The sequence below is a fragment of the Oncorhynchus gorbuscha genome, linkage group LG25 (assembly GCF_021184085.1).
Source record: "Oncorhynchus gorbuscha isolate QuinsamMale2020 ecotype Even-year linkage group LG25, OgorEven_v1.0, whole genome shotgun sequence".
NCBI lineage: Eukaryota > Metazoa > Chordata > Actinopteri > Salmoniformes > Salmonidae > Oncorhynchus > Oncorhynchus gorbuscha.
This window is the reverse complement of record NC_060197.1, coordinates 22,449,360-22,475,311: the sequence shown is the minus strand read 5'-3', so window position 1 is coordinate 22,475,311 and position 25,952 is coordinate 22,449,360. Positions and strand designations below refer to the sequence as shown.

General features: G+C 44.2%; 1 protein-coding gene across 1 annotated transcript in view; it reads left to right on the top strand.

Annotated features, from left to right (window-relative positions):
- The window catches only part of LOC124013668 (collagen alpha-5(IV) chain-like), a 97,933-nt gene that overhangs the window by 42,917 nt on the left and 29,064 nt on the right, over positions 1 to 25,952 (top strand). Inside the window, 20 exon segments of the mRNA XM_046328042.1 lie at positions 853 to 954; positions 1,785 to 1,838; positions 2,143 to 2,184; positions 2,418 to 2,511; positions 3,589 to 3,876; positions 4,087 to 4,176; positions 4,443 to 4,513; positions 4,805 to 4,996; positions 5,401 to 5,467; positions 5,470 to 5,568; positions 6,002 to 6,094; positions 6,324 to 6,428; positions 6,736 to 6,833; positions 11,495 to 11,645; positions 12,714 to 12,827; positions 14,245 to 14,412; positions 15,193 to 15,282; positions 15,671 to 15,817; positions 15,951 to 16,049; positions 16,649 to 16,738. Of these exon segments, the coding sequence (XP_046183998.1) occupies positions 853 to 954; positions 1,785 to 1,838; positions 2,143 to 2,184; positions 2,418 to 2,511; positions 3,589 to 3,876; positions 4,087 to 4,176; positions 4,443 to 4,513; positions 4,805 to 4,996; positions 5,401 to 5,467; positions 5,470 to 5,568; positions 6,002 to 6,094; positions 6,324 to 6,428; positions 6,736 to 6,833; positions 11,495 to 11,645; positions 12,714 to 12,827; positions 14,245 to 14,412; positions 15,193 to 15,282; positions 15,671 to 15,817; positions 15,951 to 16,049; positions 16,649 to 16,738 (2,254 nt within the window).

Below are 25,952 nucleotides of genomic sequence, written 5' to 3'. Positions count from 1 at the left end.
CATGAATGGGTTTCCATGGCCGTGCAGCCGCACACAAGCCTAAGATCACCATGCGCAATGCCAAGCGCCAGCTGGAGTGGTGAAGAGCTCGCCGCCGTTGGACTCAGGAGCAGTGGAAGCGCGTTCTCTGGAGTGATGAATAACGCCACACCACCTGGCAGTCTGACGGACTGGGTTTGGTGAATGCCAGGAGAACGCTACCAGTCCGAATGCATAGTGCCAACTGTAATGTTTGGTGGAGGAGGACTAATGGTCTGGGGCTGTTTTTCATGGTTCATGCTAGGCCCCTTAGTTCTAGTAAGGGGAAATCTTAACGCTACAGCATACAATGCCATTCCAGGCGATTCTCTGCTTCCAACTTTGTGGCCCTTTCCTGTTTCAGCCTGACAATGGCCCCGTTCACAAAGCGAGGTCAATACAGAAAATTGGTTGTCGAGATCTGTGTGTGTTGAAGAACTTGACTGGCCTCCACAGAGCCCTGACCTCAACCCCGTCGAACACCTTTGGGAGGAAAATGAATGCAGGCTGCGGGCCAGGCCCAATCGCCCAACATCAGTGCTCTTGTGGCTGAATGGAAGCAAGACCGACTCCATATTAATGCCCGTGATTTTGGAATGAGATGTTCGACAAGCTGCTGTCCGCATACCTTTGGCCATGTAGTGTATCTATGTCGCCTATACACCTGCAAAATACTGTACATTTTGACACGTTAAACATTTTTTTAAATGATGTTCTCTGCTCAGTGAGCTTAGGTATCTAAATAATACAAGACCCTATAATAACAACTCAATCAAATCAATCAGTCTATAGTAGTGAGTGTGTATGATAACGGTCCGATGTTGGGTTTTGTAGGGTGTATCTGGAGGTTCGAAGGGAGAGAAAGGAGAGCCTGGAGAAGCAGGCAAACGCGGCAAACCGGGGAAAGATGGCGACCCAGGTCCTGCTGGATTCCCTGTGAGTTCTGCCCACAGAGCTACAATGATTCGAGACATTCTATTTATATGGTTCTTATAGCCAGCTGTCTGTCTGTCTGTATGCTGTATGATCTGTCAACATCTACCTCTGCCTCTTTCTCTCTCAGATTCAGATTCAGTTTTATTTTTTGCATGACTGACAAGGCCACTATTGCTAGATTGCGTTTGTATTACTGTTACAGAGTTATTTGGGTTGTTAGTTGGATTCGTTCTGAAATGTATTTATTTGTTTGTGTACATTTTACTGCACTGTTAGGAGGTAGTAACACACGCATTTCGTTGCACCCGTTATAACATCTGCTAAACTGTGTACGCGACCAATACACTTTGATTTGATTTGCTAAAGAGAAGTGAGCTAATGACATTCTGAGATAATGACTCTCTCGCTCTCTCCTTTCTTTCTTTCTTTCTTTCTTTCTTTCTTTCTTTCTTTCTTTCTTTCTTTCTTTCTTTCTCTATCTTTCTCTCACTCTCTTATTCTCCCTGTCTCTCTACCTCCCTACCTCGCTCTCTCACTCTCTCTATCGCTCTCTCCCTGTCTCTCTCTCTCTCTCTCTATTCAATTCAAAGGGCTCTATTGACATGGGAAACAAATAGATAGATACAAATAGATAATAAAGAAATGTGAAATAAGCAATCAGAAATGAACCGTAAGCACTCACAAAAATTTCAAAGGAATAGAGACATTTCAAATGTCATTGTCTAATCTCTCTCTCTCTCTCTCTCTCTCTCTCTCTCTCTCTCTCTCTCTCTCTCTCTCTCTCTCTCTCTCTCTCTCTCTCTCTCTCTTGGTCTCTCTCTCTCTCTCAGGGTAGTAAAGGAGACCTAGGCGGCCCAGGTCTGCCAGGTCGGGATGGTGACAGGGTGAGTTTGGCCTCTGATGCTATTTTACACCGTACAATAAACTAGATCTACAAACACATGAACGGTTGGGGGCGGCAGTAGCCTGGCGGGTAGGAGCGTTGGGCCAGTAACCCGAAAGGTTGCTGGATCGAGTAGTTAACCCTCAACAACAACTGCTCCCCGGGCGCCGATGACGTGGATGTCAGCTAAGGCAGCCCCCCCCCCCACACCTCGCTGATTCACCCTCCCACGTGTCCTCCGCCATCTCTTCTCATACTCATCCCATCCATCCATCTCTCTCACTCTCTATCTGTTTCTCTCCCAGGGGGACAAAGGTGACCGTGGATACCCTGGACCTCCGGGCGTGGTGAGATATCAAACAATCTATTTATCTACTCATTCAGCTGTATCACAAGCATCCTTCTCTTATTATACGTTCGTGGGCAGATGGTGGCCTCCCGTAGTTTTAGACATTGTCCACTAGATGGCAATGTAACCCTGACATTGGCAGTGTAACCTACTCTAGCCCCTGCATCCTGTAATATTCCACTACAACCACAAGATTGCAAGAGTAACCTTTCTATCCCATTACTCTACCAGGTGATTAATGGTCAGACAGGAGCACGTGTGGGGCCAAAAGGAGAGCCTGGTTTCCCCGGGTCATCAGGAAGGAAAGGAGACAGAGGACAACCTGGTACGTAACTCTACCCAACAGGAGATGGGACTTGATTTGCAGTGGACACATGCTGTAAAGAGTGCAATCGGGGCCTGGGTCATTCCACGAAATGAGGACCTTTTGCATTCCTCTGATACTTTAAGTAGAAATTGTGCACCAATGATGAATTTTAAAAGTGTGTTATATTAAATGACGTGCCCTTTCATGTGGACCACATGGAGAATTCCATACATCAGATTTTTATTATGAATAATGGTTTGCTAATGTGCACAAATTCCGCATTTCCGTCAACACTGTGTCACTTCTAGGAAGACCCACCATCTTTGTAAAGCCCTAGTTATTTCGTTGACAAATTCATATCCAAAGATTATAATTTATTTTGTGTGATAAGTGATTCATTTCCATCTGTCCCTCATTTAAAGGTGAATATTACTTATTTTTTTTAATATATATTTAAAAAAATACTGTATAGATATATATATATATATATATATATATAATACTTTAATACTTTTTTAAAAGCAGGTGAGCAGGTTCTATTCTTTTTGGCTATTTTCTGGTGTTTTGTGGTGGAAAACTGTGCGGGTCAAGCATAACACATCCTGTTACCCAGAAATAAAAAGGCTAGAAATGTTTTAACAATGTCATTTTATTTGTGAAGCTTGCATTCAATTACCATTTCCTGTTGCACACAACAAGCTTCCATTCAACACAGTCACGAGGGGATTTATTGCTGATTTAGGATGATTTAACCCTGTTACAGTCAAACCTCTTACTTTATTTGACACTTAATAGGCACTTTGTCATTTTGTCATTTAACCTCTTGGGTTGGGAAAACAGTTTTATTTTATTTTATCCAACACTTTCTTTTGTTTGTATCAAGATACACTTCTCGAAAGGCACGGAATTAGTTTAACGACCCACCTATATTCATAAAGCGACTCAGAGCTAGATGTTTAGATCATAAGGAATAAGATTATATGAACACGGAGGACCTGGTCCTAGATCAGCACTGCTACTTTAAGAGGCTTGGTGAATACAGAGCATAACCCAGTTTTCATGGTGACCTTTCCCATTTGACCCTGTCCTCCCCAGGTCTCTCAGGTCCTCCAGGCCAACCAGGAACCCCAGGTACCGGAGGTGTAGGCCAACCTGGTTCCCCAGGCTTCCCAGGAGAGAGGGGCCAGAAGGGAGACGAGGGCCAGCCAGGCATCTCCCTCCCTGGGCCCCCAGGACGAAATGGGACCCCTGGGCTTCAGGGACCACCAGGCCCTCCCGGGGCCGCAGGGGTCTCCACAGGGGGCGGTAACTGTTTAGGAGGGGCCCCCGGCTTACCAGGACAACAAGGAGACAGAGGGTTTCAAGGAGAGACTGGACAGAAAGGTGGGTCGGAGAGAGAGAAAGAGAGAGTATGTTTTTTTGTGTGTTCTCTGTTGTATACTTCCAGAGTATTGTCATGAGAGAGACATTATTGTGTTACGTTACTGTGGCTAATAATGAACGAACAAATGTGTCATTGAAATGATCTCAACTGGCTTCTATGTCTGTCTTTCCCCTTAGCTACCTACTTACTTACTTGTCTGTCTCTCTTAGGTGACAAGGGAGAAACCTGTGTGAACTGTTTCTCACGTGGGAACTCCATCCCTGGAGTACCAGGCCCTCCCGGGCCTCCCGGGTTCCCAGGTAAGACTGCACCTCTCTCACCTGGTCACCTGTCTCCCTACCTGTTTTTTAAATGGTTTTTATTATTTTTTTTTTCGCAATTGCAATTGCGACCTGGAATATCCTCACCTGGTAGGGAATAAGACAGAGTAAAGAGGAGAAAACACACACCTGATTTCGCAATGTGTAGGCCACCGTAACACAATGCTGTACACAACTCCTCTCTCTCATCATTCTCTCCTTTTACCTCTCTCTCCACCCTCTCTCCTCTCTCTTCCCGCTCTCAGGTGGACCAGGAGGACCAGGGGCTAAAGGTGACAGAGGATATCCAGGTGGCCCAGGGCCCTCAGGTTCTTCTGTAAGTACTTCCTGTTTGTCACTTCCTGGTTTGAAACTGGTTTGAAGGTATGTCTACACAACTTTATAGTAACCTACAGACCGACTTACTTGGAGCCGGTTTCCCAGACACCGATTAAGCCTAGTTCTGGACTATTAAACAATAATCTCCATTGAAAATGCTTTTTAATCCAGGATTAGGTTTAATCTGTAACTATAAACTGCCCCTTCGAGTCTAGAGTAGCCTTGATAGAGTAACTAAATGACTCCTCCATCCTTCCATCTCTCTCTCCTCCATCCCTCTCTCCCCCAGGGTTTGCCTGGTCCCCAGGGTGCACCTGGTTTCCCAGGAGAGAAGGGTGACCCAGGTGAGGCTATTGCTGTGGATGGGGTGAGGGGCGACAAGGGAGACACAGGGTTCCCCGGACCCCCTGGCCTGCCTGGTCTGGACGGAGGACCTGGTCGCAATGGAGTTCCTGGAGCTCCTGGACCCAAAGGAACATCTGTGAGTAGCAAAGTGTCCATCTCTCTCCTTCCCTCCATTTATCTATTCATATATTACTTCATCCGTCCCTTCCACACCCTCATCCTCTCCCCTCTCCACTCATCCATCCAACCTTATCTTCTTTCTTTCTATCCCTCCTGCTCTTTATCCCTCCCTACCTTCCTCCACCCATCTATCTGTCCATCCATCCCACCTCATCCCTTCACGTCTCCTTCCATCTCTCTGTTCATCCCTCCCTTCATCCATCCATCCATTCATCCCATCTAACTGTTCCTCTCTCCCTCCATCCATCCCTTCACCTTACCTCTTTCCCTCCATCCCTATCTCCAACTATCTATCCATCTATCCATCCATTTTTCCCATTACTTAGCATTCTATATGAACCCCTCTCCACTCCTCTGCAGGGTTCTCTGTTAGTGAAGGGTGAGCGAGGGCCTCCAGGTGAGCCCGGTCTGCAGGGTCTCCCAGGTGACAGGGTGGCCCCGGATCCCCAGGCTTCGGCCCCCAGGGGCCCCCTGGAGAGAAGGGTGTTCAGGGCGTCTCAGGGAGAACGGGAACACCTGGATCACCTGGTAAGATATATTGTCTGATGTACTTGAAAACCAGGGATTATACTCTTAGAAAAAAAGGTGCATTCTAGAACCTAAAAGGGTTCTTCAACTGTCCTCATAGGATAACCTTTTGAAGAACCCTTTTGGCTCCAGGTAGAACCCTTTTCGATTCCATCGTGAACCCTTTCCACAGAGGATTCTACCTGGAACCAAAAGGGGTTCTTCTATGGGGATAGCCAAAGAACCTTTTTGAAACCCTTTTTTTCCTAAAAGTAACTGAAATGTTGATAAAAGTGAGACACATCGACACACCTGGGGTCCCGGAAGGTTGTGTTATTTCATTGGTGTCGTACTTTTACCATTAACTTTACCTGCTGCTCTTCTAAGGACTACAACTCTCTTGTACCCTTATTCCCTAACCGTTGACCCTCGGCCTTTGACCCCTGACCTATAGGCACTAAAGGTGAGCCGGGTCAAACGATAGCAGAGAAGGGTCTCCCAGGACCCAGGGGACAGGATGGAGACCCCGGTCTTCCTGGAAACCCAGGTAAATAGCATTTCATCTTTACCTGCACAGGTTCACACCCACCTGAACGGATAGGCATAAGCTTTCATCCAGAATGATGATGACGGCAGTAAGGTAACAGACAGCACAGATGTCTGGTGTTGTTTGGGGGACTATTTGATGTAATTCTATGAAGTATGCGCTAGTGAACTGTTTAGTAGTAGTGTAGTAAATGTTTGCCAAAACAAAGTGTTCATTTGTGTGTCCACAGGCAACCCCGGCGGGCCAGGACAGCCCGGCTTCCCCGGCTTACCAGGTGCCAAGGGCGACCCCGGCCTCTCCGGAATTGGACTGCCAGGACCCCCCGGTGCTAAAGGTAAACACTAAATACCTGGGCAGGTATACATTCACTGTCACCTGTATGGTTATAATATAAACTTCATGGACCGATTTCCGGAACACAGATTAAGCCTCGTCCTGGACTAAGAAGCATTTTCAATGGAGAATCGCCATTGAACATGCTTTTTAGTCTCGGACGAGGCTTAAAGCCCTGACGTCCACACAAGATGGCACAGCCATGATCTCTCTCATAGCACCATAGCACAGAGTAATTTGTGTGTTTCACAGTAGTGCCTTATACTATAAACAATTACTACAAATCACTCACCTGTCCCCGCCCGCAGGATTCCCAGGCTCATCTGGTGTGCCAGGTGGTCCCGGGGGTCCAGGAAGACCAGGAGTGGACGGCCTCCCCGGTGAGCCAGGTGGACCTGGAGCTAAGGTACGTACCACAACGACACTACTATAGATCTTAACATGACTGTAAGTCGCTTTGGATAAAAGCGTCTGCTAAATGGCATATATTATTATTATTATTATTATTATTAATTACAGATTAACATAATCATTTACAGTGTCAAGAAAAAGTATGTGAATCCTTTGGAAATACCTGGATTTCTGCATAAATTGGTCATGAAATGTCATCTGATCGGTCACAACAATAGACAAACACAGTCTGTTTAAACTAATAGCACACAAACAATTATACGTTTTCATGTCTTTATTGATCACACCGTGTAAACATTCACAGTGCAGGTTGGAAAATGTATGTGAACCCTTGGATTTAATAACTGGTTGACCCTCCTTTGGCAGCAATAACCTCAACCAAACGTTTTCTATAGTTGCGGATCAGACCTGCACAAAGGTCAGGTGGAATTTTGGACCATTCCTCTTTACAAAACTGTTTCAGTTCAGCAGTATTCTTGGGATGTCTGATGTGAACTGCTCTCTTGAGGTCATGCCACAGAAACTCAATCGGGTTGAGGTCAGGACTCTGACTGGGCCACCCCAGAAGGCGTATTTTCTTCTGTTGAAGCCATTCTGTTGTAGATTTACTTCTGTGTTTTGGGTCGTTGTCCTGTTGTATCACCCAACTTCTGTTGAGCTTCAATTTGCGGACAGATAGCCTTACATTCTCCTGCAAAACGTCTTGATAAACTTCATTTTTCCGATAGCAAGCTGTCCAGGCCCTGAGGCAGCAAAGCAGCCCCAAACCATGATACTCCCTCCACCATACTTTACAGTTGGGATGAGGTTTTGATGTTGGTGTGCTGTGCATTATTTTGTGCATTATTAATTTAAGCACACTATGTTTGTCTATTGTTGTGACTTAGATAAAGATCAGGCCAAATTTGATGACCAATTTATGCATAAATCCAGCTAATTCCAAAGGGAATTATAGCAATGAGAATCCAAACTGGATAGCATTGTATCAAGCTAAGGTAAAGACTGAATGTAGACAGACCTGCACAGAGCAATCAAAGGAACATGGCCACACCACATTTAGCTAGTAGTATAGCTTTTCCTCCCAACCAAAGGTCAGACTGGGTTTAACACACAGGATTTAACAGAGCACAAGTGAACGTTTCAAATCGTAGAAGTGGTGGATGAAGGGTTGCCCTCCCAGCAGCCATGATGCCCTGAAGAGCTGACTGGAACCGGGATGAGAATTGAGGACCCATGTCTACCAGGTGTCCATGGATCCGGAAAGACGTGCTGCACGTTGAGTTGGGCCGTCTCTTTAGCAGAGGGAGAGCTTAGGAAGAGGAATTAAGTGGGCGGCTTTGGAAAACCGGTCCACTACTGTGTTGCCATCAGACGGGGGAAGACCTGTGACGTAGTCCAGGGATATGTGAGATCAGGGACGATGAGGGACAGGCCATGGTTGAAGAAGACCAGCCGGAGCTTGACAAAGAGTCTTGTCCTGCGCACAGACCTTGCAGCCGGCGACGAACGTCCGGGACCATGGTAGGCCACCAAAAGCGTTGTTGCACAAAGGGCAGGGTCCAACAGGAGCCCGGGTGGCAGGCAAGCCTGGAGGAGTGGGCCCACTCCAGGACCGAGGAGCGGACAGCACCATGCACAAACATCCGGTTATCTGACCCCCCCAGGGGTTCATCTGGAAATTCTGCACCTCACGGGCCTGCATCCCTATTCCCCTGCCGAGTGCCTTTGCCAGACACGAGGTGGTAAGGATGGTCTTCGCATTGACAGCGCATCCGGCTTGATGTTCTTGGATCCTGGCCGGTAGGAAAGGGAGAAGTTGAACCGGAAGAAGAGAAGGGCCCACCTAGCTTGCCTGGAATTGAGACGCTTGACAGTACAGAGATATTCCAGGTTCTTGTGGTCGGTCCACACAATGAACGGATGTTCCGCCCCCTCCAGCCAGTGCCTCCACGCCTCCAACACCATCTTCACCATGAGAAGCTCACGGTTCCCCACATTGTAGTTCCTCTCTGTGGTGTTGAGGCGATGTGAGAAGGCACAGGGATGTACCTTGAGGTCCAGGACATAACGCTGGGACAGGACAGCCCCCACTCTGACATCTGAAGCATCGGCCTCCACCACGAACTGGCGGATGAACTAAGATGGGAGCTGTGGTGAAACGGTGTTTGAGATCCTGGAATGCACGGTCAGCAGCTGGGGACCACATGGACGGAACCTTGGGAGAGGTGAGTGTAGACAGGGGGAAGCCAGGGTGCTGTAACACCGGATAAAGCGGCAATAAAAGTTGGAGACTCCCAGGAAACGTTGCAGCTGCACCCTGGACGTAGGCTGGGGCCAATCCACCACCTCTCTCACCTTTCCAGGATCCATCTGTACACTATCTGTAGTGATGATGTAACCCAGGAAGGGGATGGTGGAGCGATGGACTTCGCACTTCTCCATGGTCACAAAAAGCTGGTTCTCCAGGAGGGCGTGTTGGACATGTGTTCATGGGCAGAGCAGGAGAAGACAATGATCTCATCAAGGTAGACGAAGACGAACCGGTTCAACATGTCTCGGAGAACATTAACCAGAGCCTGGAACACAGCTGGGGCATTGGTAAGGACAAATGGCATGACTAGAAACTGGTAGTGACCGCTGACCATGTTGAAGGCTGTCTTCCACTCGTCCCCCTCGTCCCCTGGTAGTGGGTAGCGGTTCTTCACCGTGATGTCGTTGAGGTCCCTGTAGTTGATGCACGGGCGCAGGGTTTTGTCCTTTTTCTCCACAAAGAAGAACCATGCGCCGGCGGGGGAGGCAGAAGGACGGATGAACCCTGCAGCTAGGTTGTCCTCTATGTATGTCTCCATTGCCTTATTCGCCGGACCCAACAGAGAGTACAGTCGTCCCTGGGGCAGTGTGGTGCCTGGGAGAAGGTCGATCCTGCAGTCATATGGTCGGTGCGGAGTAAGTAAAGTGGCCAGGGCCTTACTGAAAACCTCCCTGGGGTCCTGGTACTCCGTGGGAATGGCAGAGAGGTCCGTGGCAACTTCTCGAGCCCACCGGAAGATGTCCCGGGGCAGGCTATGCTGACTTCAGGCAATGGGAGTGGCAGAATGGGCCCCAGCCCATGATGGCACCAGCAGTCCAGTCAATAAGGGGATTGTGTCGCTGGAGCCAAGAGAATCCCAATACCACAGGAACCTGAGGAAACTTAATCAGCGTACATTGGATTGCCTCGCTGTGGTTCCCTGACACTCGTAGGTTGATGGGAGTGGTATTATGAGTGATCCGCTGTTCAGTGAGGAATCCGTAGAGTTGCTCCAGCAAAGTCTTGAACACCTGGTCATGGCGTTCTGCCAGGGTTTGGAAGGCCTCCATAAGACATTGTTGCAGGGAGACAGCATTGTGGAGCTGGTCTGAGTCTGCTGGGTCGGAAATGGCTAGTTCGTACTATCACATATTAGCGAAGACCCATATACAGACAGTGTCGAAGAAACAAAAGTTTATTACTAGAAAAGGGAGCAGGCTAAACGACAGGTCTTGACTTGGTTGACAGATGTCAGTAATCCAGATCAGAGTCCAAAAGGTACAGAACGGCAGGCAGTCTCAGGGTCAGGGAAGGCAGAGGTCAATAATCCAGTGTGGTGGGGCAAGGTACATGATGGCATGCAGGCTCAGGGTCAGGGCAGGCAGAATTGTCAAAAACTAGAAAACAGGAACTATAGAAAAGACAGGAGCAAGGGGAAAAACGCTGGTAGGCTTCACTAACAAAACGAACTGGCAACAGACAAACAGAGAACACAGGTATGAATACACAGGGGATAATGAGGGGAGATGGGAGACACCTGGTGGGGGTGGAGAAAAGCACAAAGACAGGTGAAACAGATCAGGGTGTGACACCAATGCTCCTTGTAGGACACATCACTGCACTCTATACTCTTCTGTAAACTGGTCATCTCTATATACCCGTCGCAAGACCCACTGGTTGATTCTTATTTTGAAAACCCTCTTTGGCCTCATTCCCCCCTATCTGAGATATCTACCTCAGCCCTCATCCTACACACACAACACCCGTTCTGCCAGTCACATTCTGTTAAAGGTCCCCAAAGCACACACATCCCTGAGATTGCTTGTCTTTTCAGTTCGCTGCAGCTAGCAACTGGAACGAGCTGCAACAAACACTCAAACTGGACAGTTTTATCTCAATCTCTCCATTCAAAGTCTCAATCATGGAGACTCTTACTGACAGTTGTGGCTGCTTTGCGTGATGTATTGCCCTTTGTGCTGTTGTCTGTGACCAATTATGTTTGTACCATGTTGTGCTGCTGCCATGTTGTGTTGCTACCATGTTGTTGTCATGTTGTGTTGCTACCATGCTGTGTTGTCATGTGTTGCTGCCATGCTATGTTGTTAACTTAGGTCTCTCTTTATGTAGTGTTGTGTTGTCTCTATTGTCGTGTGTTTTGTCCTATATTTTTATTTAATTTGTTTTTATTTTTAATCCCAGACCCCATCCACGCAGGAGGCTAAAAATAAGAATTTGTTCTTAACTGACCTGCCTAGTTAATTAAAGGTTAAATAAAAAATATATTAAAACATGTTTTAACAAGGTCTACATTTGTGTGTGTTTGGGTATTAATTTGAGTTTTCTATTTGTGTGTGTGTGTGTGATAGGGAGAGCCAGGATTCGGGCTTCCAGGTCCCCAGGGCCCTCCAGGTTTCCCTGGACCCAAAGGATTACCTGGACCCAAAGGAGACTCCGGTTTCCCTGGCAACCCCGGCTCGCCCGGACGTTCTGGCTTCGACGGTGGCCCTGGTGCCAAAGGTACTGTTCCAACTTTTATTGGTGTAGTCGGTTGCGAGTTGGGAGTTTAGGAACACTGAAGATCCACCTATACTGAAAATATGGCTTTTCTGTCAGTGGTTTCAAATTAAAGTGCCTTTTAAGTTAGTATTTCCTCTTTTTATAGATCAACAACATCATACTCTAATCTTGCCTCATTATTTCTGGTCAGATTTTTCCAGACACAGCCCAGTTCTAGACTAAAAGCATGCTCAGTGTTGTCTTCAATAAATGTTATACTTAGTCCAGATCCGTGGCCGTCGGTGCTGTTTAAGAAGAGGGAGGACGATTATTTTGTTATGAGCGAGGCCTTTTTTTTTATATTACAGCATATTGGATGACTGTCGTTCATATTCCATTCCCCCAGCTCAATGTAACATCGATAGCTTTAGGCTACTACATGATACTCCGAACGAGCTAGCTATTGATTTCTTTTAAGGAAGTGAATTTGTTCACTATTGTCTTTCTACTACTCATCACATTTAACGTACTGCGGTGCTAGCTATCTGTAGTTTATGCTTTTAGTACTAGATTAATTCTCTGATCCTTTGATTGGCTGGACAACATGTCAGTTCACGCTCCATGAGCTCTGATAGGTTGGAGGATGTCCTCTGAAAGTTGTCATAATTACTGTGTAAGTCTATGGAAGGGGGTGAGAACATAGGTTTTCTAGACTTCTAGGTTTTGTAATGAAGTCAATATACCCAGAGGAGAACAGAAACTAACTGTTAAAAATAGTCAATAATAACTTAGTCATCTTTAAAGGCACTTTCATTTGAAACCACTGACAGTAAAGCCATATAAAAAAACTCTGAAATTCACTGAGGAGGATGGTCCTCCCCTTCCTCCCCTGAGGAGCCACCACTGGTCCAGATAAAACATATTCTGTTAGCCAGCTAGTTAGTTGGTATTGCCATGTTAAGTGTGTGTTCTGTACCTGTTTGTCTCCCAGGTTACTCTGGTTTCCCTGGTACACCTGTTAGGTAGCTAGCCAGTTGGTATTATTTTGTTAACAGGTGTGTGAGTTCGGTATTTGTTTGTCTCTTCCAGGTGACTCTGGTATCCCTGGTATATCCGGAGCCCGTGGCCCTCCAGGTTCGCCCTCCATCGGCTCTCAGGGCATCCCCGGCCCCATTGGACCCCCAGGACCCATGGGCTCTCCAGGTAAGACAACCTAGCTGACCTTTGACGAGACAAAAATCAGGTTTGATTTATAGATTAATAGTTTGATTAGAGATCGACTTCTAGTTTGATTTATGGCATTTGTATCTAGTTGCTTACAGCGGACCTTGTAGTATCATCAAAATTTGGACGTAATGCTAAGACCTTTTATAATATTGAACCTCTGCAAAGTCTTAATTCGTGAGAAAACCATGTAATATATATGTATGTGTATTTATGCTGTATTTTCGAAATAGAATATTTTGTTCTATTTTTGTTTTCGACACGTTAAGATTCTGTTGAGATGACTCAATATGTGTTATCTGGAATGTATTGTCTCTGTCACAGATTGGTATGGGCACTATCACCTTCACCACATACTCATAACTTATATGAATGTTCATTATGTACAGAATCTCAAAGGACTGGCTATGTGGTTCAGGCTATGTTGTCACACTTGTTATTAGGAAAGTAACACCATTCCTCTGCAAGGCTTCTGAGCACCAAACAGTTTGTAAACAGTTTGTAAGAGGTTAAATTGTATGTAAAGGGTTTGTAAAGGGTTTGTAAGAGTGTAAAGGGTTTGTAAACAGTTTGTAAGGGGTTAAAGGGTTTGTAAAGGGTTTGTTTGTTTGTTTGTTTGTTGTACACTGAATGATGTCACCATGAGTGATCATGTGACGATTGCATCTCATTCTGGGTTATCAGTCATTGTTGGTAGCCATACCCTGATCTTGGGAGTTCACTCTCATTCTTCTTCTCATCTCTCCTCACAACAGTCTTCTCATTGCTCTTCTTATTTTGCATGTTGTCACAGTCTCGTTGGCGGTGCTCACTTGTGAAGCTGCTAGCTGTCACCCACCCACACAGTTCCAAGTTCACTTTTCCTGCACTTGTTTTTGCCACTTTGTTCACAATTTGCCTTCCTCTTTAAAACTAATACAGTTGAAGTCGGACGTTTACATACACTTAGGTTGGAGTCATTAAAACTCATTTTTCAACCACTTCACTAATTTCTTGTTAGCACACTATAGTTTTGGGAAGTCGGTTAGGACATCTACTTTGTGCATGACACAAGTCATTTTTCAAACAATTGTTTACAGACAGATTATTTCACATATAATTCACTGTATCACAATTCCAGTGGATCAGAAGTTTACATACACTAAGTTGACTGTGCCATTAAACAGCTTGGAAAATTCCAGAAAATTATGTCATGGCTTTAGAAGCTTCTGATAATTGACATAATTTGAGTCAATTGGAGGTGTACCTTTGGATGTATTTCAAGGCCTAAGACCAAATATTATCTTTGGCATTTGAAGGTCAAAATTGACCTTCTATGAGGTTATAGATAATGGGCAGATGCTGATCAGGAAGTGAGAATCTGTCCTCACTCTGTTATTGATTCCTCGCATTTCAGGATACTCAGGCGCCAACGGTGAGAAGGGAGACCCCGGTTCTCCCGGCCTGGACATTCCAGGGTTGCCAGGCGACAGAGGAAGTCCCGGTTTCCCCGGCAACCCCGGGGGAGTTGGACCACAGGGTAACCCTGGTGGCCCTGGCCGAGACGGGCTGCCTGGCCTGCCTGGTAGGATAACAGACCGACACCAACATCAAACCTTCCTAATCTATGTGTCTGTTTTAGTCTCTATCTGTCTAGTTTTCAATCTTTTTCTGTGTTATGAATGGACTGTAAGAAATCAGATTCTATTGCTGATTTACATAGGCAGCCCAATTCTGATCTTTTGCCCAATTAACTGACTGATCAAAAGACTAATTAGTGGCATAAGGTCAGATTTGGGTTGCATGTGATAACGCAGCCTGTGTGTTTATTTCAGTCTCGTCTATATCTGGTTCCAAATCTCTTTCTGTGTAATCTACATACAGTATATGAGCTCCCGAGTGGCGCGGCGGTCTAAGGCACTGCATCTCAGTGCTAGAGGCGTCACTACAGACCCTGGTTCGTTTCCAGGCTGTATCACAATCGCCCGTGATTGGGAGTCCCAATAGGGCGGCGCACAATTGGCCCAGCGTCGTCCAGATTAGGGTTTGGCCGGGTTAGGCCGTCATTGTAAATAAGAATTTGTTCTTTGTGACTTACCTAGTTAAATAAAGGTTAAATATAGAATTAAATATGGATTGGCCAGTATGATGTCACACTGACTACCTTTCTCTCTCTTTATTTTCTGTTGGACATTGTTGTTACTCTACCTCCATCCCAAATGGCACCCTATTCCCTATATATGGACTCTAGTTAGAAGTAATGCACTATATAGGGAATAGGGTGCGATATGGGACACAGACAGTGTCGCTGACCTTCACCCTGTCTTGATGGGGAATTGCCAGTCAAAAGTCTGTCCATCAACAGGTGGTAAAGGAGACATGGGTGTGATGGGAGCTCCTGGACCTCTGGGATCCCCTGGGAACCCCGGAGCCCCCGGCTTCCCTGGACCTAAAGGTACGCGCACACACACACACACACACACACACACACACACACACACACACACACACACACACACACACACACACACACACACACACACACACACACACACACACACACACACACACACACACACACACACACACACACAAGAGCTGGGCGATATGGACACAAATTGACTGAGTTATAACGATAAATTGAACAATAACTTTATAACATTAATGTTGTTAATGTGACCACAGGTCTTACATTCAAACAAACTAGTCCAAAACATCTGCTGCGCTAGCTATAAGGAGCCCACACACAAACACATAAACACACACGTTGGTATACACACATATTGGTACTGTATGTGTCTTCGATAATAGACCCTCTGACTCTTTGTGTCTCCTTCCTCCAGGTGACGATGGTTTCCCAGGGCGACCAGGTGGTCCCGGCGGTTCAGGTCTGAAGGGAGACAGGGGAGAGCCGGGTATCGCGGGACTCCCAGGCCCCAGCATTCCTCCCCAGGAACTGAAGGGTGGGAAGGGAGAACCAGGAGCACCAGGTATGTCTTTCTCTCTGTCTGTTTATCTGCCTGTCTCTCTCTCTGCCCGTTTCTGACTGACTGATGTAGACTGCTAAGAACGGAGCTTTGTCTCACTGTCCTTACTGTTTCCTGTGTTTTTTGTGTTGTGTAGGTTTAGGAGGACTACCAGGTCAAAAGGGTATCCCTGGTCTCCCTGGAGACGCTGGTATACCAGGACAGGACGGACGACCTGGTTTGCCAGGACCTCAAGGTATACTCATATTATCTAGAAACGAATCCTCTTGTGCACCCATCCCTCCAGAATGTCCTCTACTGAACACTAGCACAGTCATCCCAGCAGAATGTCCTCTACTGAACACTAGTACAGTCATCCATCCATAATGACTTCTACTGAACACTAGTACAGTCATCCATCCCTAATGACCTCTACTGAACACTAGTACAGTCATCCCTCCAGAATGTCCTCTACTGAACACTAGCACAGTCATCCCTCCAGAATGTCCTCTACTGAACACTAGGACAGTCATCCCTCCAGATTGACCTCTACTGAACACTAGTACAGTCATCCCTCCAGAATGTCCTCTACTGAACACTAGCACAGTCATCCCTCCAGATTGACCTCTACTGAACATTAGTACAGTCATCCCTCCAGAATGATCTCTACTGAACACGAGCACAGTCATCCTACGTTTCCTGTTTTATTATGTGTCTTGCATCTTCGGGATGCTCAAACCAAATGGGTTTATAAAACATGCATATTTCCAAGTACCATGCATACCTCAAGATATGTTTCAGCCCCATAATGTCCTCTACTGAACACTAACTCCTAAATTCCTCTGATGTGTTCAGGTCCCAAAGGAGACGCAGGTATCCCTGGAGGATCAGGCTCACCAGGAGCCCCAGGAGCTAAAGGCAACATGGGAGAGATGGGCTTCCCAGGTGGGTATTAGACCGCCCCATATCCCCACCATCATGTGTTATAACCACATATCCCCATCATCACGTTCTATAACCTCATATCCCTACCATCATGTTCTATAACCTCATATCCCCACCATCACCATCATGTTCTATAACCTCATATCCCCACCATCACCATCATGTTCTATAACCTCATATCCCCACCATCATGTTCTATAACCTCATATCCCCACCATCATGTTCTATAACCTCATATCCCCACCATCATGTTCTATAACCTCATATCCCCACCATCATGTTCTATAACCTCATATCCCCACCATCATGTTCTATAACCTCATATCCCCACCATCATGTTCTATAACCTCATATCCCCACCATCACCTTCATGTTCTATAACCTCATATCCCCACCATCATGTTCTATAACCTCATATCCCCACCATCATGTTCTATAACCTCATATCCCCACCATCACCATCATGTTCTATAGCCTCATATCCCCACCATCACCATCATGTTCTATAACCTCATATCCCCACCATCACCATCATGTTCTATAACCTCATATCCCCACCATCATGTTCGATAACCTCATATCCCCACCATCATGTTTTATAACCTCATATCCCCACAATCATGTTCGATAACCTCATATCCCCACCATCATGTTCGATAACCTCATATCCCCACCATCATGTTTTATAACCTCATATCCCCACAATCATGTTCGATAACCTCATATCCCCACCATCATGTTTTATAACCTCATATCCCCACCATCATGTTTTATAACCTCATATCCCCACCATTATGTTTTATAACCTCATATCCCCACCATCATGTTTTATAACCTCATATCCCCACCATCACCATCATGTTCTATAACATCATATCCCCACCATTATGTTCTATAACCTCATATCCCCACCATCATGTTTTATAACCTCATATCCCCACCATCACCATCATGTTCTATAACATCATATCCCCACCATCATGTTCTATAACCTCATATCCCCACAATCATGTTTGATAACCTCATATCCCCACAATCATGTTCTATAACCTCATATCCCCACCATCATGTTTTATAACCTCATATCCCCACAATCATGTTCTATAACCTCAAATCCCCACCATTATGTTCTATAACCTCATATCCCCACCATTATGTTCTATAACCTCATATCCCCACCATCACCATCATGTTCTATAACCTCATATCCCCACCATCATGTTCTATAACCTCATATCCCCACCATCATGTTCTATAACCTCATATCCCCACCATCATGTTTTATAACCTCATATCCCCACAATCATGTTCTATAACCTCATATCCCCACCATCATGTTTTATAACCTCATATCCCCACCATCATGTTCTATAACCTCATATCCCCACCATCATGTTTTATAACCTCATATCCCCACCATCATGTTTTATAACCTCATATCCCCACCATCATGTTCTATAACCTCATATCCCCACCATCATGTTTTATAACCTCATATCCCCACCATCATGTTTTATAACCTCATATCCCCACCATCATGTTCTATAACCTCATATCCCCACCATCATGTTTTATAACCTCATATCCCCACAATCATGTTCGATAACCTCATATCCCCACCATCATGTTTTATAACCTCATATCCCCACCATCATGTTCTATAACCTCATATCCCCACCATCATGTTTTATAACCTCATATCCCCACCATCATGTTTTATAACCTCATATCCCCACCATCATGTTTTATAACCTCATATCCCCACCATCATGTTTTATAACCTCATATCCCCACCATCATGTTCTATAACCTCATATCCCCACCATCATGTTTTATAACCTCATATCCCCACCATCATGTTTTATAACCTCATATCCCCACCATCATGTTTTATAACCTCATATCCCCACCATTATGTTCTATAACCTCATATCCCCACCATTATGTTCTATAACCTCATATCCCCACCATCATGTTTTATAACCTCATATCCCCACCATCATGTTCTATAACCTCATATCCCCACCATCATGTTTTATAACCTCATATCCCCACAATCATGTTCTATAACCTCAAATCCCCACCATTATGTTCTATAACCTCATATCCCCACCATTATGTTCTATAACCTCATATCCCCACCATCACCATCATGTTCTATAACCTCATATCCCCACCATCATGTTCTATAACCTCATATCCCCACCATCATGTTCTATAACCTCATATCCCCACCATTATGTTCTATAACCTCATATCCCCACCATCACCATCATGTTCTATAAACTCATATCCCCACCATTATGTTCTATAACCTCATATCCCCACCATCATGTTCTATAACCTCATATCCCCACCATTATGTTCTATAACCTCATATCCCCACCATCACCATCATGTTCTATAAACTCATATCCCCACCATTATGTTCTATAACCTCATATCCCCACCATTATGTTCTATAACCTCATATCCCCACCATTATGTTCTATAACCTCAAATCCCCACCATTATGTTCTATAACCTCATATCCCCACAATCACCATCATGTTCTATAACCTCAACTCCCCACCATTATGTTCTATAACCTCATATCCCCACCATTATGTTCTATAACCTCATATCCCCACCATCATGTTCTATAACCTCATATCCCCACCATTATGTTCTATAACCTCATATCCCCACCATCACCATCATGTTCTATAACCTCATATCCCCACCATCATGTTCTATAACCTCATATCCCCACCATCATGTTCTATAACCTCATATCCCCACCATCATGTTCTATAACCTCATATCCCCACCATTATGTTCTATAACCTCATATCCCCACCATTATGTTCTATAACCTCAACTCCCCACCATCATGTTCTATAACCTCATATCCCCACCATCATGTTCTATAACCTCATATCCCCACCATCATGTTCTATAACCTCATATCCCCACCATCATGTTCTATAACCTCATATCCCCACCATCATGTTCTATAACCTCATATCCCCACCATCATGTTCTATAACCTCATATCCCCACCATCATGTTCTATAACCTCATATCCCCACCATCATGTTCTATAACCTCATATCCCCACCATCATGTTCTATAACCTCATATCCCCACCATCACCTTCATGTTCTATAACCTCATATCCCCACCATCATGTTCTATAACCTCATATCCCCACCATCATGTTCTATAACCTCATATCCCCACCATCACCATCATGTTCTATAGCCTCATATCCCCACCATCACCATCATGTTCTATAACCTCATATCCCCACCATCACCATCATGTTCTATAACCTCATATCCCCACCATCATGTTCGATAACCTCATATCCCCACCATCATGTTTTATAACCTCATATCCCCACAATCATGTTCGATAACCTCATATCCCCACCATCATGTTCGATAACCTCATATCCCCACCATCATGTTTTATAACCTCATATCCCCACAATCATGTTCGATAACCTCATATCCCCACCATCATGTTTTATAACCTCATATCCCCACCATCATGTTTTATAACCTCATATCCCCACCATTATGTTTTATAACCTCATATCCCCACCATCATGTTTTATAACCTCATATCCCCACCATCACCATCATGTTCTATAACATCATATCCCCACCATTATGTTCTATAACCTCATATCCCCACCATCATGTTTTATAACCTCATATCCCCACCATCACCATCATGTTCTATAACATCATATCCCCACCATCATGTTCTATAACCTCATATCCCCACAATCATGTTCGATAACCTCATATCCCCACAATCATGTTCTATAACCTCATATCCCCACCATCATGTTTTATAACCTCATATCCCCACAATCATGTTCTATAACCTCAAATCCCCACCATTATGTTCTATAACCTCATATCCCCACCATTATGTTCTATAACCTCATATCCCCACCATCACCATCATGTTCTATAACCTCATATCCCCACCATCATGTTCTATAACCTCATATCCCCACCATCATGTTCTATAACCTCATATCCCCACCATCATGTTTTATAACCTCATATCCCCACAATCATGTTCGATAACCTCATATCCCCACCATCATGTTTTATAACCTCATATCCCCACCATCATGTTCTATAACCTCATATCCCCACCATCATGTTTTATAACCTCATATCCCCACCATCATGTTTTATAACCTCATATCCCCACCATCATGTTCTATAACCTCATATCCCCACCATCATGTTTTATAACCTCATATCCCCACCATCATGTTTTATAACCTCATATCCCCACCATCATGTTCTATAACCTCATATCCCCACCATCATGTTTTATAACCTCATATCCCCACAATCATGTTCGATAACCTCATATCCCCACCATCATGTTTTATAACCTCATATCCCCACCATCATGTTCTATAACCTCATATCCCCACCATCATGTTTTATAACCTCATATCCCCACCATCATGTTTTATAACCTCATATCCCCACCATCATGTTTTATAACCTCATATCCCCACCATCATGTTTTATAACCTCATATCCCCACCATCATGTTCTATAACCTCATATCCCCACCATCATGTTTTATAACCTCATATCCCCACCATCATGTTTTATAACCTCATATCCCCACCATCATGTTTTATAACCTCATATCCCCACCATTATGTTCTATAACCTCATATCCCCACCATTATGTTCTATAACCTCATATCCCCACCATCATGTTTTATAACCTCATATCCCCACCATCATGTTCTATAACCTCATATCCCCACCATCATGTTTTATAACCTCATATCCCCACAATCATGTTCTATAACCTCAAATCCCCACCATTATGTTCTATAACCTCATATCCCCACCATTATGTTCTATAACCTCATATCCCCACCATCACCATCATGTTCTATAACCTCATATCCCCACCATCATGTTCTATAACCTCATATCCCCACCATCATGTTCTATAACCTCATATCCCCACCATTATGTTCTATAACCTCATATCCCCACCATCACCATCATGTTCTATAAACTCATATCCCCACCATTATGTTCTATAACCTCATATCCCCACCATCATGTTCTATAACCTCATATCCCCACCATTATGTTCTATAACCTCATATCCCCACCATCACCATCATGTTCTATAACCTCATATCCCCACCATCACCATCATGTTCTATAACCTCATATCCCCACCATCATGTTCGATAACCTCATATCCCCACCATCATGTTTTATAACCTCATATCCCCACAATCATGTTCGATAACCTCATATCCCCACCATCATGTTCGATAACCTCATATCCCCACCATCATGTTCTATAACCTCATATCCCCACCATCATGTTCTATAACCTCATATCCCCACCATTATGTTCTATAACCTCATATCCCCACCATTATGTTCTATAACCTCAACTCCCCACCATCATGTTCTATAACCTCATATCCCCACCATCATGTTCTATAACCTCATATCCCCACCATCATGTTCTATAACCTCATATCCCCACCATCATGTTCTATAACCTCATATCCCCACCATCATGTTCTATAACCTCATATCCCCACCATCATGTTCTATAACCTCATATCCCCACCATCATGTTCTATAACCTCATATCCCCACCATCATGTTCTATAACCTCATATCCCCACCATCATGTTCTATAACCTCATATCCCCACCATCACCTTCATGTTCTATAACCTCATATCCCCACCATCATGTTCTATAACCTCATATCCCCACCATCATGTTCTATAACCTCATATCCCCACCATCACCATCATGTTCTATAGCCTCATATCCCCACCATCACCATCATGTTCTATAACCTCATATCCCCACCATCACCATCATGTTCTATAACCTCATATCCCCACCATCATGTTCGATAACCTCATATCCCCACCATCATGTTTTATAACCTCATATCCCCACAATCATGTTCGATAACCTCATATCCCCACCATCATGTTCGATAACCTCATATCCCCACCATCATGTTTTATAACCTCATATCCCCACAATCATGTTCGATAACCTCATATCCCCACCATCATGTTTTATAACCTCATATCCCCACCATCATGTTTTATAACCTCATATCCCCACCATTATGTTTTATAACCTCATATCCCCACCATCATGTTTTATAACCTCATATCCCCACCATCACCATCATGTTCTATAACATCATATCCCCACCATTATGTTCTATAACCTCATATCCCCACCATCATGTTTTATAACCTCATATCCCCACCATCACCATCATGTTCTATAACATCATATCCCCACCATCATGTTCTATAACCTCATATCCCCACAATCATGTTCGATAACCTCATATCCCCACAATCATGTTCTATAACCTATATCCCCACCATCATGTTTTATAACCTCATATCCCCACAATCATGTTCTATAACCTCAAATCCCCACCATTATGTTCTATAACCTCATATCCCCACCATTATGTTCTATAACCTCATATCCCCACCATCACCATCATGTTCTATAACCTCATATCCCCACCATCATGTTCTATAACCTCATATCCCCACCATCATGTTCTATAACCTCATATCCCCACCATCATGTTTTATAACCTCATATCCCCACAATCATGTTCGATAACCTCATATCCCCACCATCATGTTTTATAACCTCATATCCCCACCATCATGTTCTATAACCTCATATCCCCACCATCATGTTTTTTATAACCTCATAACCATCATGTTTTATAACCTCATATCCCCACCATCATGTTCTATAACCTCATATCCCCACCATCATGTTTTATAACCTCATATCCCCACCATCATGTTTTATAACCTCATATCCCCACCATCATGTTCTATAACCTCATATCCCCACCATCATGTTTTATAACCTCATATCCCCACAATCATGTTCGATAACCTCATATCCCCACCATCATGTTTTATAACCTCATATCCCCACCATCATGTTCTATAACCTCATATCCCCACCATCATGTTTTATAACCTCATATCCCCACCATCATGTTTTATAACCATCATATCCCCACCATCATGTTTTATAACCCATATCCCCACCATCATGTTTTATAACCTCATATCCCCACCATCATGTTCTATAACCTCATATCCCCACCATCATGTTTTATAACCTCATATCCCCACCATCATGTTTTATAACCTCATATCCCCACCATCATGTTTTATAACCTCATATCCCCACCATTATGTTCCCCATATTATGTTCTATAACCTCATATCCCCACCATCATGTTTTATAACCTCATATCCCCACCATCATGTTCTATAACCTCATATCCCCACCATCATGTTTTATAACCTCATATCCCCACAATCATGTTCTATAACCTCAAATCCCCACCATTATGTTCTATAACCTCATATCCCCACCATTATGTTCTATAACCTCATATCCCCACCATCACCATCATGTTCTATAACCTCATATCCCCACCATCATGTTCTATAACCTCATATCCCCACCATCATGTTCTATAACCTCATATCCCCACCATTATGTTCTATAACCTCATATCCCCACCATCACCATCATGTTCTATAAACTCATATCCCCACCATTATGTTCTATAACCTCATATCCCCACCATCATGTTCTATAACCTCATATCCCCACCATTATGTTCTATAACCTCATATCCCCACCATCACCATCATGTTCTATAAACTCATATCCCCACCATTATGTTCTATAACCTCATATCCCCACCATTATGTTCTATAACCTCATATCCCCACCATTATGTTCTATAACCTCAAATCCCCACCATTATGTTCTATAACCTCATATCCCCACAATCACCATCATGTTCTATAACCTCAACTCCCCACCATTATGTTCTATAACCTCATATCCCCACCATTATGTTCTATAACCTCATATCCCCACCATCATGTTCTATAACCTCATATCCCCACCATTATGTTCTATAACCTCATATCCCCACCATCACCATCATGTTCTATAACCTCATATCCCCACCATCATGTTCTATAACCTCATATCCCCACCATCATGTTCTATAACCTCATATCCCCACCATCACCATCATGTTCTATAACCTCATATCCCCACCATCACCATTATGTTCTATAACCTCATATCCCCACCATCACCATCATGTTCTATAACCTCATATCCCCACCATCATGTTCTATAACCTCATATCCCCACCATCATGTTCTATAACCTCATATCCCCACCATCATGTTCTATAACCTCATATCCCCACCATCATGTTCTATAACCTCATATCCCCACCATCATGTTCTATAACCTCATATCCCCACCATCACCATCATGTTCTATAACCTCATATCCCCACCATCATGTTCTATAACCTCATATCCCCACCATCACCATCATGTTCTATAACCTCATATCCCCACCATCACCATTATGTTCTATAACCTCATATCCCCACCATCACCATCATGTTCTATAACCTCATATCCCCACCATCACCATCATGTTCTATAACCTCATATCCCCACCATCATGTTCTATAACCTCATATCCCCACCATCATGTTCTATAACCTCATATCATCACCATCATGTTCTATAACCTCATATCCCCACCATCATGTTCTATAACCTCAACTCCCCACCATCATGTTCTATAACCTCATATCCCCACCATCATGTTCTATAACCTCATATCCCCACCATCATGTTCTATAACCTCAACTCCCCACCATCATGTTCTATAACCTCATATCCCCACCATCATGTTCTATAACCTCAACTCCCCACCATCATGTTCTATAACCTCATATCCCCACCATCATGTTCTATAACCTCATATCCCCACCATCATGTTCTATAACCTCATATCCCCACCATCATGTTCTATAACCTCATATCCCCACCATTATGTTCTATAACCTCATATCCCCACCATTATGTTCTATAACCTCAACTCCCCACCATCATGTTCTATAACCTCATATCCCCACCATCATGTTCTATAACCTCATATCCCCACCATCATGTTCTATAACCTCATATCCCCACCATCATGTTCTATAACCTCATATCCCCACCATCATGTTCTATAACCTCATATCCCCACCATCATGTTCTATAACCTCATATCCCCACCATTATGTTCTATAACCTCATATCCCCACCA